The 17,155-nt window shown below is 46.5% G+C and overlaps 2 protein-coding genes across 10 annotated transcripts in view; both read right to left on the bottom strand.

The window, feature by feature from the left end:
- Nucleotides 1–67: 67 nt before the first annotated feature.
- Nucleotides 68–12,567, bottom strand: LOC123025502 (ADP ribosylation factor like GTPase 2 binding protein). Of its 4 annotated transcripts, none has more exons than XM_044434304.1 (7): nucleotides 12,199–12,560; nucleotides 9,072–9,126; nucleotides 7,008–7,069; nucleotides 5,976–6,082; nucleotides 4,606–4,691; nucleotides 4,002–4,098; nucleotides 68–2,755 (listed from the first exon to the last, which is right to left on the bottom strand). In XM_044434304.1, exons 2-7 carry the CDS (start codon nucleotides 9,107–9,109, stop codon nucleotides 2,657–2,659), a joined length of 489 nt encoding a protein of 162 aa, XP_044290239.1. In that variant the 5' UTR covers nucleotides 9,110–9,126; nucleotides 12,199–12,560; the 3' UTR covers nucleotides 68–2,656. The 4 variants fall into 4 exon arrangements, with proteins under 4 accessions (XP_044290239.1, XP_044290238.1, XP_044290241.1 ...); XM_044434303.1 differs by having other exon boundaries at nucleotides 9,072–9,123; XM_044434306.1 differs by lacking the exon at nucleotides 9,072–9,126 and having other exon boundaries at nucleotides 12,199–12,558.
- A 2,247-nt stretch (nucleotides 12,568–14,814) lies between these two features.
- The window catches only part of RSPRY1 (ring finger and SPRY domain containing 1), a 35,578-nt gene continuing 33,237 nt past the window's right edge, over nucleotides 14,815–17,155 (bottom strand). For all 6 annotated transcript variants that reach the window (XM_044434038.1, XM_044434036.1, XM_044434034.1 and 3 more), the window contains one exon: nucleotides 14,815–16,476. In XM_044434038.1, the coding sequence (XP_044289973.1) occupies nucleotides 16,380–16,476 (97 nt within the window). In that variant the 3' untranslated portion in view covers nucleotides 14,815–16,379. The remainder of the gene's footprint in view (nucleotides 16,477–17,155) is intronic.

The raw sequence follows: 17,155 nt of genomic DNA, 5'->3' as shown, positions 1-17,155 counted from the left end.
GGAAACATCACTGCAAATTTTGGCTCGACAATCCCTAAGGTCCCAGAGTTACACACCAAGAAGAGGATGTTTTTCAATGGCTGTTTAATCCCACACCAAATGATACAATTACTTTTCGTGCCTGTAAAGGGCTTTACAGCACAAAGCACAACACCTTCACGCACTGCTACAAGTAACAGCAGCCTTCATGCCGAGGCTTCGGGCAGCTGGAGTTGCCTTCATGCCTGCACAGCTGCTGCTTCCTTTGCAAAGCAAAAGATTTTTGTTTTAGACTACCCAATGACTTCTCAAAATCCATAGGGCCTATATCCAAACCAGTGCACAGTGGCTCAGCCAGCCCTCCCGCAACCTGGTGCCCTTCCTGATATGTTGGGACTACAACTCCCATTAACCAGCCCGAGGGATAGCAGGAATTGTGGTTCATCACATCTGGAAGCCACCAGCCTGGAGAAAGTGCTTCCAGCCAACTGGGTTATTCTTAGGAAATGACTGTTGCTTTCCTTATTCCTCTCCTTTTAAAATTAAAATGGGCTTCAAGGCAAGTGGAAGAAGGCAAAGCAAACAGGAAACCTGCTACCAAAAGGAGCTCATTCTGCATTCCAATCTTTTGTGGATAAATTGCAGAGCCAGGACTGGACTTCAGAAAGCAAACAGCACTAAGAAACATACTGCTAACATGTTCAGTGTGTTTCACTAGCACAGTTAGAAAATGCACGATTTGCTCCTTTCTAAATGCTGTCAGTCTGGTTCTTCAAAGTGAGAAGGTACATAATTATATACATGAAAACGTGCAAGAAAGAGCACTGTCCACGGAGAAGTTATAATAAATATTCCTTGCAACATAGTTAGGTTTCAGGTGACAATACTGCCACCCAAATTTGAGAATGGTGAATGGCCCGAAAACATCAGAATATTTGCAATCCCAAAAATGGAACAGCACAACAACTGTGCCCAGGGAACCCCTAATTTCAAGCACCCTTTCACTGCCTCCTCTCCAGAATTTATTCCAACCAAGCACACATTGGTCTGGATTGGCGACCCCCCCCCCCCCGCCCATGGCCTGTGACTTGGGCCAGGAGGGCTCTTTACCCACAGCAGCTGGGGGGGGGGCACGCACTCTGCCGAAAACCGTCCCCATAACAGGTTCACCAGCATGGAGGATGAACTTTACTGCCACAAGGAAGCACCACCTTCTCCTGCCCATGGATGAGAATTTTTAGCTACCCGAATGCCAAGAAACATTGCCATGTAAGGGAAAAGACTGAAGTGTCCAAGGCTCGGCTAGTACATTGACGGATCTCAATCATGGCAGGTTTTCTTCTAGCATGGAAAAAATCTGAGCCCGGGGCAAAGGGTGTGTGTGCATGTGAGTGACACACTTATACATCCCTAAGTATTATCCTTCGTCCTTGTGTCCCCAGGCTAGAGTAAAGGCAGGCTGTGCACGAAAGGGGATCCTCAGGCTTGGACATCCTACTCATCCCGGCTGACTTTGCTGAGTGGAGGAACTCAAGAGGGCAGCAGCCCCCGCAGGGCCGGTCTCGGGGCAAGAACAGGGAGGTGTGTGCATGTGGAGCTGGTCGGACACACACAACACGCCAGGAGGCAAGGGGAGGACCTCTGCAGGGGCCTGTCTGTCAGAAGCCACTGCACCCTTGGCAAGGCGCTCCGAATGTCCACTGACCGCGCAAACCTCAAGGCACACCCACACAAGCCAAGTTCTCCGGAGCAACCAGTGAAACCCCGGCACTCGCGGGTCATGGCAGGCCCGCCCTGCTTCCAGTGCCATGGCTTTCCTGGGGCAGCTCTGGGTCCGGATTCCACCTTACGATTTCACGTAACGGGGCCACCTCGGCTGCCATTACAGTACCTGGGGAGCAGCACTTTGCTGTTAAACAGTGCAGGGGAATGGCCACAACCAAACGTGCCTTGGAAGCCACAAAAAGCTTTAGGTTTGCGTTTATATGCGCTACGGAGAGTGCAGGTGAAATACTGTCCATGTTAAAGTAAGATTCTCTTGGTAGTAATAAAACATGCTGCGTTTCTTTCCAAGAAAAAAGGGGAAAATGGATTTTCAAAGCAGCCTGGTTACTTTTACAGCTGAAGGCTCTTGAGTTCAAGGCAGGAGAACAAGACAGGTAAGACTGTTGTGGGGAGGGCAGGGAATTACCACACAAGAGGTAACATTTTTCAAGCTGTGCATCTCTCAAGCTCTCTCTCTTTCCCCTGCACTCATTGCCTGCTAAGAGTCAAAATGTGGCATTCAGATTCACCCCAAAAATTCAGTCAGGAATTTCACAGGGACTCCTGTTGCAGCCATCCCATCCATGGAAAATTCAACACCCACCTGCCATTTCACAAAGAAGTCGCTCCTTCAAGCAAGGGAACACAAACAGCCCTCAGATCCTTGCACTCACTGGCTCTGTGACATAAAATCCCATGTTGCTGGCACAATGTGGGTTCTAAGAGGCTGTTACTGTCACGGAGATGGAGCTGGGCTTGATCAAGGGAAACAATAATTCATATGAACAGCTGCGAAGAAGACGGGCCTGCCAAAACGTCACTATGTTTGTAATCCCGGACATCATGTCTGTCTTTGCTGCTGCCTCCCGTTTTCAGTGCATCCCAAGTAGAGACAGCTCTTTGGAGGGAAGGCCTAGCGGCACAGGTTGTTTTGGGAAGGTGACACGGAAGACTTACTTAAGGGTGTCACCACTAATCCACCACTTAAGTCCAGGGCTCTGCCTTCTTTTTCCTAGATGGGGACAAAAACTAACTTCAGTTCACTGGCATTTCTCAAGAGCGGGCATTCAGACAAAGAAGCACGTTCAAACAAACACTAGGAAGATTTCTAGAGCTGACAGCAGAAATGGACAGTCTTTAACATTTGTGCGAAATGAGCAAAGACTTCTTTGCGCAGCTATCAATTATGGTGGACGAAACCAACAAGAACTGGGCAGGAATTCTAGTGATCAGGGCATGACTCTGATCTCTGGCACTGTTATGGGTCCTTCTCCTATGATTTCCACATTTCCAAGCCTTAACTGCCAACCAGGTAACCCACAAGACCAATACCCTCTGTATCACTCAATACAGCATCAGGCCGCCTGCAATACAAATACACCATTATCACAAGCTTAACCCTGTGCATGTTTTGACCAAAGAAAGAAGGCCTACAACTCCCAGCATGCCACAGGCAGTGTCTGACCTGCACAGGTTTGCACCGGAAGGCAATTACTCTCAAGGAGGGGAAGAGTAGGCAGGTGGAACACAGCAGGGCTGGGCCCTTACCCTTTCCGGCTTCAGCCTATTTGCCTTCTGGAGCTGTGTCTTTGCAGACACTTCCCCCAGGCCTGTGGCCTTTCCAAATCCAGTGTTTTCAGACCCTCACTAATGATACTTTTGGAAAGATTCAGTACATCTCTGTGCGCCAAAGTCACAAAATACATGTGGTTATAGACAACCCCCTTCCCTTCTTATCTGAATAATTCTGGAGAGAAACCAAGGCACTACTGCTGTGGATCTTAAGATGTATACCTAACTAGCTTTTTCAGGGAACAAAGATAAGGTCAGATGCAAACTTCCATTAGGTGACTTTGGGCAGCTCATGTTTGGCCTCAGTTTTTCCACCTATGAAAAGCAGGGAAAAGACCCACAGACACACATACTTGAGAAGATCTGCAGGGGGGAGCGGGGAGGAAAACCCTTGCCAGGGTACAGAGCAGGGCTATTGCATACATGGAGTTGTTTCCGCATAGGAAAGGTAATGCAAGAGCAAGGAAAGCGTGGCTTGGGGATAGAGAGGAACTGGGGAGGCCCTCCAGCATCTCCTACGTTACTGAAGTTTCCTGGAGTCTCTCCAGAAGTGGTGCCCAAGGTGCCCGCAGGGTCTCGGACAAGAGGGCTGGGAAGGGGACCTCCACCCAAGACCTCTGAAAGGCCCTGCCAGTTGCTCCAGACGACGTGCTCCGAGTGTCTGGGGAACCGTCTGGGCTACTTACAGCTCGGTAGTCCAGGAACATTTCTTTAAATGCCAGGAAGTCAGTGAATGTGAGCAGCATGTCAAAAATATCCCCAGCAATTTCATCCTTGTGCTGCCTGTAAGGAAAGGATTCATCATTAATGTAAAACGGTTTTGACAAGCATGGAGGTAAGATAGGCTACAAATTTTAAACTAGGAAAAAATCCTGCTGGAGAGGGGCGGGCATGTATTCTCTGCGGCACAGTGTTCCCACAGATACCAAAGAAGAGGCAGGCTGGGAAGGGAGAGGGATTCCTTCAGATTCTTGAGCCCCAAGGCAAGATTAAGGGCTCTGCAGGCTGGCTGTGCAATTCCAGTGCCTCGACTCGTGAGCTGCAGCGAGTAAGAGGCTCCATCTCTGCGGGCCACTCTTCAGCTGTGCTTTTGCTGCAGAGTACACACGAGCTCGTCTCAGTGTAGGGCAGCTCCTGGCGCAAGGCCTCGACAGCAGTAGGAAGGTTCTGCGGGAGAAGATGCTCTCAGGCATACGCTACAAACCTCTCTTCCTGCTCCCCAGCAAATGACTGTAAATTAGACACAGGTTCTCATGTCAACGGAAAACGCAAACGAGCTGTCTCACTTACTGTAATGACGAGATGAATGTGGACATGCTGAAGCGCGGCATCCTGTCCAAGAGCTTTTCTTCAATGTACTTCTCAACTAGGCAAATCTAAAATGGGGAACACGGTGCCATTACTTCCAGCGGAAGCTGACAAAAACATGCTCCATACAGATCGGTGACGCTGACTGGACTTCCAACTGCTGGGCCACATTTTAAGGGGGATTATTGGCATTTGCTGAATCCACCAGCTTCAGACAAGCAAAACATGAGTTTCTGCCTCAGAGCAGTCATGTTTGTTTCTGTTCACTGCCTCCCTGCTGCAAGAACCTTGTGCATTTTTCATCAGGGGGATATAAAAAAGTTTGTCTTTTCCAATAACTTTTACAAGGAGAACAACTGAAGTTGGCAGTAAACACACCACACTAACTAAGCACTTCTCACAAATGCCTTTCAAAAACCACATGTGTTCTAGCAGGCATCAGAGCTTCCCTCTTCTGAACCAGCTCCCTTAATAGCTGTTAGACCTACAGCAATAATAAAAGGTTCACCAGCTAAACTGCTACTGAGGACACAAAGGTTGACCAGCTTCAATGTTGCCCCCTTTCTCCCAGGAGCAATACAGGTACAGTGCCAGCATGGCTCGAAGAGACCCATCTAACAAGCAGCTGTGATGCTTCACAGGATGACCTCCAGCACCTTCCCTCGAAGAGCACGGTGGGAACTAGAACATTTGCCATGTGCGGCAGGCACTTTCCAGAGCTTCACTTTTCCACAGACCTTTTTTTCCATTTCAGAACTATATGAGTGACAATGAATGGGTGGCCAACTGCAAATACACTATTAAACAATCTTGCTCCTTTCAAAGTGGCGATTAATATTTTTCAGGTGATTCAGTATTCCAGTGCAATACATACGTTTTAAATTGCATAAAATGTATTTTAATTTTTCCCCACATTATTTCAGGTAAAATATGAATGCTGCATTGAGACAAAAATTTAAGTAACATGGGATGTGTTATTCAGCCTTGTTGTTTATGAAATACAAGTAAAATAAATATGCTAAACTATCACTTTTTAGGGAATGGCAGGCACCCATGTCCCTGCAGGCATTCTGGCATACAATTCTGATCACCCTGACCATCGGCTATGCTGGCTGAAAGTCGCAGGCCAAAATATCTACAGGGCCAGAAGCTGCCCATCCTAGTTCTAGGGCAGAAAATTTCACAATGAAAACTGAAAATGTCCCTATTATGAAATAGGGTTAGGTTATTAGGTTATTAGGTTGCACGTGCTGCTGAAATTCAGACTCCAGCTCCCCATTTTCAGTGGCAGACCTGGCAAAACTCGCCAGAGTGTGACACAGAGATGATCAAAACCAAGCATGTGCACTTACATATTCATTAAAAATCGGGGTGTAGATCAGCTTGTTTTCCTCTGTATCATCAAACTCTTGGTAGTACTTATCCATGAAGTTTCTTTGTATTAGTTGGAAGCCATCATCTGCAAACACAAGACAGTTGCGATCACTGTGGCCATTTCGTTGCCAGACAGTGCCACATTCATTGGTGTGCCGTCCTCAACCTGAAATACGTTGTGCCCCACGTCGGCGGTGCCAGGAGCGCAGATGCAGTGAGCCAGGGCGCAGGCTAGGCAGCACTTTGCCTTTTTCTCTTGCTAATCAGGGCCTCCTACAGGGTGAGGAATTCTTGTCAGAGACACAAATAAGGCTGCGCCTGGTAACAGCCTCATGGTGGGTTTCATTTGGGCCACGGTCCTGGAGGAGCAACATCAACTCCCTGGAGAATTCAATGTGCATGCAAGCTCAAAGCTTTACTTAGCATTAATCAATTAATTGGGCATTGTTTAGCCACTGTACTCACAGTATGGCTCTTGAGCACTGGCACACCATGACCTCAGAAATCCACTGGAAATCACCGCTGATTTACTGAGACCTGCCTTTCGATTAGAAGATGTTTAGCAGTGCTGAAGTATATGCCCAGCACATAGCAGGAATGCTCTTATTCAGAGTACCAGTTCTGCTGGTACAGCAGCCAAAGCCAGACAGGAGGAGATGTGTTTTAAGAATCCTGCTTCCGTGAATATTTTCCAGCTTCCACCAGAAAAAAACCTATAATTTCATGCTTTCTCGTGTCTCAATGTGCATCACCTTCTTCACAGAGTGTTTATTTATTAGCTTCCCATTCTTTCTTTTGGCAATAAAGTAGTCCTCAAGGAACTATGCAAAATATATAATTGTGTGCGTGTATTCAAGCCACATGGAAAGAATCTAAGCAAGAAACACAATGGAATCAAAACAATTATTTAAAATGTTTGAATGTATACGACTTTCCCCAGCTATCGGCAAGCAAGAGGAGTGCTGACCTGTCACCAGCCTTTTGGCAGCATTTCTCAGAGCAGAACTTACCCATTATGATGTCTTCCAAGTATCCAACCACAGCATCAAATTCGGCATCTGAAGGGGAAGAACTAAAATAAGAGAAATTAAATCCCGGTTATTATGGAAGATGCCACGATCTGCCTCACCCTAAAATCTATGGTGCACTTCTATAGCATATCGGAGCATTCAAAGCACTTCACATATTTCCAGAGGACCATGTTACTCTATTGCAGCAAACCTATCCAAGCATTTCTGTGGCATTCTGGAGAGTAGTAAGTTTTTATACACTAGAATTCACTGCAGATGCACAAAGGCACTGCATCAGTCACCAAATATCCATCTAAGCAGATCTGTGTTTCCAACGTCCACCTTAACCATACTATAATCAGAAAACATTTCATGCAGCTGATAAAATGATGCATAGCCCATTAAGTTTATACCATAGCACAGCTGCTGGGCTTGTGAACACCATGAGACTTATCCTAGCAGTTCTTCCAACAGACCCCCTTAGGAGGTTCAGCATTATCATCCCAGGATCACAGCGAGAACGTTCAGACCAAGGGAAGAAGTTTAACTGCTGCTTTAACTTGGAATCCTGCCACTGAGCAATGGGTTGGACCCACTAGCCTTGTTGGCTCATTCTGACTCCACTATTCTTTGACTCTATGATACCCAATACAGTGCACAGTGGTCCCTGAACATGTGAGGTTCTCTATCAGACTTCCTAGTTCATGGCCAACTCCTTGCCACTACAGTGCTCTCTGTACAGATCTCTTCTCCCCACTTACCAATGCATACAATACATAGCTATTTTATGTTCCAACACAAACATTTCTAAAAGGCAAACGTATTTTGCTGTACCTTTCTCCTACCAGAGCAGTTATTAGCCTTCATCTGCATCAAGCAGGCATGTCATGAGCAGAGTGGGCTGGAGACGGGGATCAGACTAGATGGCCTGAGAGACCCCTTCTGACTCACTCTGTTTCTATGTCCAGTTTCAGAGTTGGATGTGGGTTCAAAATGTATCTTAAGCTATAAAAGCACTATGTGGGATTCTGAACAACTCCTGATCCTTCAGCTTCTGCCCCCTTGTCAATGTGCCTCGTTGTTGTGATGAAAAATAAGAACTTAACCTCGTCCTTACAGATGTAAGACAGGACAACTTGAGAAATTATTGTCACCTACTGCCATCTAGCTATACACAAAGAGGATGGCAACCACCTGTCACTTTTAGAAGCCTTTTATACATTTCTTTGAAAGTATTCTTTCAAGATCAAGATCATCTTCCTTGCTGCAAATAAAAGTTGAATTGCATACTGCAGTCCTTAATACTTGGATTTGCAGTTACTCGTGAAACTGACAAGGTTATCAATGAAATTGACTGGCAATAAGTTCACAACAGCTGGGGTTGTGGCGAAGGTGCCCAGCAAAGGGGGCTGTAATTCCATACATGAAGCTGGTCGTTTTTGAGAGTCCTGGGGCACTGAGTTCTGCCTGGCCTTTTTCCCTCCTGGGAGGAGCCCAGGGCCACTTGCACAGTTCACCTTTGCTCCATTTTTACGCTCATACTAACAAAGGTTACTGTGGGAAGGTTAGGCTGAGAGTGGGCAACAGGCCCACAGTCATCCAGTGAGTCCCATGGCTGGGCGGGGACTAGAAGCCCGATCTCAACATGCTAGCTACATGGCCACTGGTGTTCGGTGTGACTGTTCCCCCACTCCCCCGCAAAAAAAAAAACCTTACAGAAGTGGATATATCTTTTCAAATAATCCAAATGAAGTTCTGCACATTGATTTTTAAAACATTTTTGTGGCAATGCTGAAGCAGAAATAGAAAGCCAGGGTGGTGTGGTGGTTAAGAGGGTAGGACTGGGACTCAGGCAATCTGGGTTTTAGTCTCCGCTCGGCCATGGAGTTCACTGGGTGTCCTTGTGCCAGGCAGAGATGCTCAGCCCAACCTACCTCACAGGTCTGTTGTTGTGAGGATAAGATTGAGAGCAGGAGAAATATTTAAGCCTCTTGGAGGCCCTTGGAAGCAATAAAAAAGTGGGATTGAAATATGCCAAATAATAAATTAGCAAAATATGCTTACATGGATACACCGAAGTTTTCTTCTTCTAACGTCTCCATCACTGCTTTGCGACCTGCTTTGCAAAGTCAACATGTAAACACTTCACTTCACTTCAGAATCCAAGAGGTGCACGATGGCTGGCCTGAGAACGATCTGGAAACCCTTCCCTTCCGCCCTGGGACTCCGGGGAGCATCCCTGGACACCAGGGTGCCCACTGGCTCCTTGCCCTTCCAGATTTTTATCCATTTGAAACAATGCAGAGGGGAATAGCACAACAGTTTTGCCCAAATTAAAAGTGATCTGCAACACAGCATGAAGCGTGTGAGGCTCCTGAAGGCACCACCTTTTATATGTCTTAGGAATGCCGGAGTCCGATTCTGGAAGAGGGAGGATCCACGCAATTTCTAGATTCACAAAGGCCTCATGAGAACTCGTGATCACGACTAGGTTGCCAGACATGCAGGGCCTCTTGCATGCAGCACCCTGCAGCTGCATTCTCCCCCCGACCTCTCCACTTTTTGTTGGTACAGCCTGGAACTGAAATGGATTTAACTGGCATTGTTACTACTTGGATAGAGTAAATACCCTCAGCCTGCTATGGTGCAACTTATTTTACTGCTGTGCAAGTAAACAAAACTGAACTGCCACTTCTTGGCTGATGAAGTATCCCGCCCTCGGGGCGAGATTTAGTGGAAGCATCTTGGCAGCAATTGCAGTTGCCATATCTCGTATTGGCATCGTGCTTATGGATTCTTCAATGTTTGACATTCTTTCTGGCAAAGCTCTGTCATGCTGGATGGAGACTGCTGATGAAAAGCAGCTTTCAAATACTGCCAGATTCTCTATTGGACTGAGGTCTATGCTTGAAGTAGGCAATTTTAGGACATTCAGATTCTTGCTTCTAAACTACTGTGCAGTGCTGCTTTGGCTGTGCATGCAGGATTACTGTCGTAGTGGAAGGAGAACCTCCATCTCGGTCCCAGGTCTCCTGCAGAATGAAAGTGGCTGTCCTTCTAGGATTGCCCTGTATTAGGCTCCATCCATCTTGCTCTCAATCCTGACAAGTTTCCTAGCCACTGGTAAGGGGGAAAAATCCCTGCAGCATGATGCTACTACCATCCTGCTTCACTGTGTAGATGGTGTTCAAATACTGTTGGCTCTGCCCTACAGCGTTTTCCAGCAAGGCTAAACAGTTCCATTTTGGTCTCATCAGACTAGAACACCTTTTCCTACAGGTTTCCTGTCTCTCTTCCACACCGTTTTACAAGTTCCAAATGGGTTCTAAGATGGGTTTGTTACAGCAATGGTTTTCTTCTCAACACTCTTCCATAAAGCCCAGTTTTGAAGATTGTATAGCTGACAGTTGCCCATGAACAGTTTCTCCCATCCTAGCTGTAAACCACTCTGGTTCCTTCAGAATTACCTTTGACCTCTTGGTTGCTTTTTTGACTAATACTCTCCTTAGCTGGTCACTGAGTTTTGAAGGACAGCCTTCTCTAGGTAGACCTATAGTTGAGCTATATTCTGTTTTTTAATAATGAATTTAGCAGTCCTCTCAGAGATGCTGACAATCTGGAACATTTTTTGATATTCTAAGCCTTATTGGTGTTCTGCACAACTTTTTGCTAGCAGTGCCAATTCAATCTATTTCAGTGAAGTACTGACTTGGGATGTTATGCTACTTCCAGGGACACTTTCCTAAAGGGAAATTTTGGGATTGTGATCACAGAAGAAGAGAATGTGGGAAAGAGCTACTACACTTGGAGTTTTCCCTCCTGTTTACCCTGAGAAAAAACAAACTGGTAATGATTGTAGAGTGGAATGGGATGGAAAGGTGGCCTGGCAAGCTCAGGTTACTGGTGGAAGAATAATTTTTTAATGTCTGGGAGTGTTAAAAATCTGATGCACAACCATGCACTTTAAGGGCTAGCATTGGAAGATCAGATTACTCTCTGTTGTGCTGGTTTTGCAGTTGTAGGGAGGTTTTTTTTTGGTATGAGGGGGTGGTAAAGGTAGGGCAGAATTTTAAAGCTGATCCTCCAGCAGCATTCAGAAGTGACACAGTCCATTCAACACCCAATTTTATTTCTGCTGCATGCATAGTCCAGGATTTAAGTACACAACTAGAGAGATGAGCTAGCTCAATCCCAAGACTCCACAACAATCTAAAATTTGACTATCAAAATGCAAACCTATGCTCGCTTGAGCAGAAGAGTATTCCATATGGCTGGCTGGTCATTGTAAGCTTTTTCCTGTCCATATAGAGGATTATGCCCTTCATGCCTTAAATGGTTTGGGACCAAATTACCTGAAAGGCTGCTTTTGCCCAATAACAGCTTACTGGCATTTTAACACTTTTAACAGAGGGCTTTCTCTTTCGCCCACCTTGGAGGACAATCAGAAGAGGGGTTTACCCCCACCCAGGGCCTCCACACCTTTGGAATGACCTGCCATCATGGATCCCATCACTGCCAGCTTTTAGGAAGGCTCTGAAGCCCTACATACTTCCCCAGCCTTCCCCGATTCTATGGGATGTGCACATTCTGCTGGTTTTTTTGGCCTGTTAAGAGCATAAGCAGCGCCCTGCTGCAGAATCAGGTGAGGCGTTCGCCCAGCCAGGGGTCCCATAACACAGGAATGCAACAGCCCAGGTTCCCCAGTAACTGGCGGACACAGGCACACTGCCGGTGTTCCTGGAAAGCGCACTGAGCCGGCCGTGCAAGTTGGCGGCCCTTGTGCAACAACCCAGCGTGGAAAAGCGCTTCCTGCGAACGGTCCCGACTCCATCCATCTTTCCTGGATGACCCCACCAGGTTCGAGCCATGTTATTTTCGTGGAATTGCACCCGCCCGCTGTTCTGCTGTAGCTCGACCGGGGGAAGAGGGCCGGGAGCGTGCCCTGCTAGCCCGCCCAGGAGTATTCCACATACGCACGCAAAATCCGGTCTGCGTTCATGGGCACGAGGTGGAGCCTCCAGGGTTGGCAGCAGTCTATCCCCCCCCCCCCCCCCGCCAACCTATACCCAGGACCAGCAGCAGGGCCGCCTCGGCCGCGCCCGACCGATGGCGGCGGGGAAGCCGGGCGCGCAGTCTCGGGCTTGGCCTCGGCTCCTTCCCCCACGCGCAACGCTCCCATCCGCGCTTCTACCTGTCGTCCGGCCGGCGCCGCCACGTCGCTCCCCAGCCAGGCTTCGTTAGCGGAGCCGCTACTTTCCGCCCGCCGCCTCCTCCCGTCGCCCAGGAAACGGCCACTTCCGCTCACTCGGCTCACGCGGGCCAATCCTTGGCGCGGAAGGGAAGAACCAATCAAGAACCGCTCAGCCGCACTTCTTTTCTGGCCAAAGGGATTTGCGGAAGGAGAAAGCCAATCAAGGAGAAGGGGCGGGGCGTCCTCTGCGCAGCCGCCAAGAACAGGGTTGGGGTGCGTGCCGATGGCATTTCTCTTTAGTGCGGGGAGCTTAATACTCGCTTTATAAATAGTTTTTAAAACCAATGCAAGCAGGAGCCAAGCGTGGTCAGGTTTAGGATCGCTAGTCCACATGGGAAAGTGGCGCGTGTCATTCTGTGTCAGCCTTCCCGCAGCTGGGCTCTTTATGCAGTTTGGACTTTAACTCCCATCGGCCCCATCCAGCGCGCCCAATGGCCAGGCATTCTGGGAGTTGTAGGAGGCCAGCGCATCTGATATGGAGGAAGGCGAGACCGGCAGCCTCGAGTACAGGTTTACTTCAGCTGAGTTGAGACACTTCCCATGTGCGTGGAGGACGCTGGAAGTTGTAGTCCTACACAGCTAGAGGGAATAGGAACGGGGAGGTTGAGAGACTAGATTTACACTCTCCCACCCCTGGAGGGCCCTTCTACATTCATCTCTAGTCCAATATGCTAACAGTGGTTTGCTAGAAGATCCGATGCCGGCCTGCATGCGACAAACCTTTAATCTGGCTGGCTCAACATCTCACCTACTATATTTCACCAGGACCCAGTGCTCATGAGATGCACTGTATTTTAACATGGAAGCTAATAGGGTCAATAGCGGCTGGCAAACCTATCCTCCACCAGGAACTTCTTCTAAATCTTAATATATAGATATCTAAGCACCTCAAGATTGCCTTGATGCTGTTAACCTCAGATAGGGAGGTTCTTTTAACTAGAAGTGCTCAGACCAAATATTTGTTTGCATCATAAGAACCCAAGCTGGCAAAAACAAATATACTCCTGCAAGTTTTCCTGAAGAAAGAGCGGGGGGGGGGGGGGAGGCAGAGTCCATTAAAATTATCTCAGTGATGTGTCTCTCACTCCAGGGCTTATTAAATCAAATGTTTGTGTACTTTTAATGATAGAAGCACTATTATGCATACTAATTTAAAACTGATTTAAAGTCCATGGTTGAATGGTTAAGTACATATGCCCTGATGCATAAGCAGCAGTGTATTGATGGAACAGCTTCACAGCAGAGGAGGCCCTTCTCAGGCTAAATCCATTTTATTGCAGGAAAATTCAGTGCTATCTTGTGGATGGCTGCTGGGGATGCAAAAAGTGTCTTTGCTGCAGTTGTTCCACCTATGCGGCGTCGGAAGCATAGCAGCAATAGAACTGGTTACTGCATGCTTCCAGCAAACTTTTCAACTCTGGTGTAATTATTTGGTTAAGCAGAGATTCCATTTCATCATATACTTCTGAAAGGGCCTCTGTCATCAGCAAGAGCCACCTGTGTGCTTGGAAACATGCATATTTTGAAGACAGGCCAACCAGGTGGCACATCTCCCGAAGGCAGTCACTGCACCAGCTGCCTTTGATACCTCACCGAAAGCCAGGGCACCCACTGTGGGGGGCAGGGGAGGGGAATAGCTAGTTTTATCCGAGTCTACAAGTGCAACACTAGTACACATACACACACACACACAAGGAGAACTATCATTATGAACAAGAATATTTTATCCCCTAACTTGGTATGCGCCATAGATGTCAGGCTACACCTCCCATAACCCAAAGGGAGTTGTGGTCCAAGCACACCATTGGGCAGTGGTGTGCATTATTCACAGGTTTAGCCTTTTCCATATTTATTTTCCACGTTTATGCTTTGCATAGTAACGGGGCACACCCGGCTCATGCGCTGCCAAGCCTTTTGACCTCACTCGTAAAATGTTGCTTCTAACTTGGCTTCCTCCCCCATGCCTTATCTGCCTCTCCCTCACACCTTATCAGCCTCTGAGGAAATATATGCAAATACATTAGCTGAACAGCATGTATCTGATGAAGCAGATTCTAGTGTGCTAAAGCTTAAACTAAGATCTTGTTCCTTTTCACAGGAGGAAAACTGAGTGACTTGCTGTAAACACTGGTTATTCCTTTGTGCTCTGTTGTTTTAGCTCTTCCTTAGACCCGAAGTTAAGCAAGGAAAGTTGTCAAGCCAGGCTCTTCCTAAGCAACATGGGATGGACACAGGCGAGCGAGAATATGCCTTAAATTAGGTTTGGATCCTAACTTACGGTATCTGATGGAAAGTCCGTCGTCTCTCAGTGCTGGAAGTTCTGGAATGCAGAACAACTTGGCAAATCCGCTGGCATTTTTAAAAACTTCCTTTGGACATGACTCTATCCCCACCCCACCCAAGCAAATGGTTTAAGTCATAAATAGCTTTTATAACTCATTGCAGCTACAACACTGGATGCCCTTCAAAAATGCAAAGCTAAATCCCATCTGGGAAAACAAAATCAGTAGCGTGGCGTTTGAGATGCTGGCAGGTTAGCAGGAAATTGAAGACAACTCTAGACAAATATATTTATGCTTGAGGTACACATTTTTGATTGAAAATGGGCAGGGTCATCATAAGGCTTCATGCACACTGAAGAATTATGGTTTTGAGGAAAGCTGAATTCTGAACTCTAAACGTGTGTAAATTTTTCTTGACTTGAGGAATGTGGAAGAAGGGCTAGGAGTCTTGAGTAAATTTTTCTTGATTTGTGAAATGCTGGAGAGAGGCCAGGAGCCTTTACTCAACCATGCCTCTGACATCTCAGATTTCAACAGGCTTTACCCACAGATGCTTGCGTATCTTTACAGCCATAAGGGCTAGAAACTTGTATTTGTTTTTTAAAGCTGAGTTTTTTAGGCAGATTCAGCATCTTCTCTGCACTTCCAATGCAAGCACAGTATGCGTACCACCCCAAATAGTCAATATGCACTTCTCAATTCTAGCATCCATAACTTTAAAAAGTTCTGTTATTTCAGAACTCCATGAGGAACTTGGAACAGGTCTGTGTATGACTGCCTTACTCAACTCCCTTTAGAATATAAGAATGAGCTCAGCAAAATCTAAGTTTGTTAGAGTCTGCTTTAAGAAGAGAATAGTTTAACCAACCTAGGCTGACTTGCTATTCAAACATGTATTTCTTTGAAAACAACATTAACACGTTTGCTCTGTGTTCTTTCCAGATCTTGACGTCTATAGCTCAGTAATTTTCAAAATGTACAGAACTTGCAAGAACAGATATACTCAGGTTCTTTTTTTAAAAAAAGAGCAATGATCAAATGGTACCTTAAAAATACCCAAAATATTAAACTATCTCCAGTCGGGCACTGCAGTTATAAGAATTCCTTCTGAAAATTAGTTTTCTGTTCACAAAAATGTAGGTACTGAAATTGAAGGAATCAGAAACACTATGAATGAAAATACCATCAATTTCTGCAATTAAAAAAAGAAAAATGAATCAATGTTCTTTGGAATCACTGAATTATCAAAAGAAAAAAAATGGATTCTTCTATAGTCTCCACACCTTCTTTACAAATCAGTTTCTTCATGTATATTTCAAGTCTTTGAATGGTCTTTGTCATGTGAACTGTTCAAAAATACAGAGGGTCTTCTGACCAGCAGGAAGCTACATTGATAAGAAGTATTGGCATTTTGTGGTAGATGCATGTCGGCTGCCAAAAATAAAGGTTTGGGGAGACAGATATGCCCTCCATTAGAGGAGATTATGAATTTACAGGTTTCCAGTGCAAAATAGTATGTGATAGCCAAGTGGGAACAGCTGCGAAAGAAGTGGAGGGAGATAATGGAGTAAATCAAGAGAGACTCTCCAGTAGGTCTTGCTTGGGAACAAGCCAACATTAACCCAAGTTTTGCCCTTGGCTTTTGTTACTACCAAAGGAAGCACTCCACAGTGCTGAGGCAATGGATTTAACAAGGTTCCATCTACTGTCCTTGTCGACAAAAACTGGCCACGGCTGGCCTTTCGGTGCACGCGCTGCTTGGGCTGAGTTTCCTTTCTCTCTTCTGGCACTGCATGGAATGGATCGGAGGCAAGTCCGTGAGAGGCTGTTCTCCACCTGTCATGAAATGTGAGCGATCTGTCGGACTCGGGTCTGTATTTCTTGGCGACACAAAGGACAGGTCTCTAGTTGCAAGGCACACTCCATGCACAGGTCACTGAGGGGACAACAGGACAAGGCAAATTACTACAGCACCGTCTACCCAGGTAACGGCATGCAAGCTTTTCAAGAGCACGGAGGTCTTCCTCCAAAACAATGGAAGGATCTTTCTGAAAAGACAAAGGGGCTCGTTCACATTCGTGACGGGCCTCAGGAAGGCCGATGGGAATGCTGATCGGTAAAGCAACAGCTGACACATGCCGATTTTGTTGAGCACTGGGAGTACACAGTTGCTCATTTCATTTTTGAGCAGCAACACAAATCTTTCTTGTCCTATAACTTAGGTGTGGTCTAAACATGCTGCAGGATGAGTCGAGTATGAACTGGTGGGGTTCCGAGAAGTAGAATGGACTGTACCACTTCAGCAAGCAGGTAGGGAATCACTTTTTGCTGTGGTTTAAAATTCTTCCAGACATATTCCCTGCAAGCAGAAAACTAGCACACAGCCAAGGAGCAGGCTAGAACCTTTCCTCTTGCACTAGGCATTTGGGATGGGTTTCTTTGCGGGGGGGGGTGGCTTGTTTTTCTAATGGGGAGGGAGGCATGTAAAAATGCCATTCCTTACCTGTAATCTGAAACAGTATGATCCAGTCTACTGATTGCATATGTAGTACATCCTAATTGGGATCACTAGGGCTTAAGTACAAAATCCTATACCAAACCCGGGCAATAAAAAC

This window comes from Varanus komodoensis, unplaced genomic scaffold (genome assembly GCF_004798865.1).
Source record: "Varanus komodoensis strain SLA01 unplaced genomic scaffold, ASM479886v1 scaffold27, whole genome shotgun sequence".
Taxonomy (NCBI): Eukaryota; Metazoa; Chordata; class Lepidosauria; order Squamata; family Varanidae; genus Varanus; species Varanus komodoensis.
Note: the sequence above shows the minus strand (reverse complement) of the source record. Positions and strands in the feature narration are given on the sequence as shown.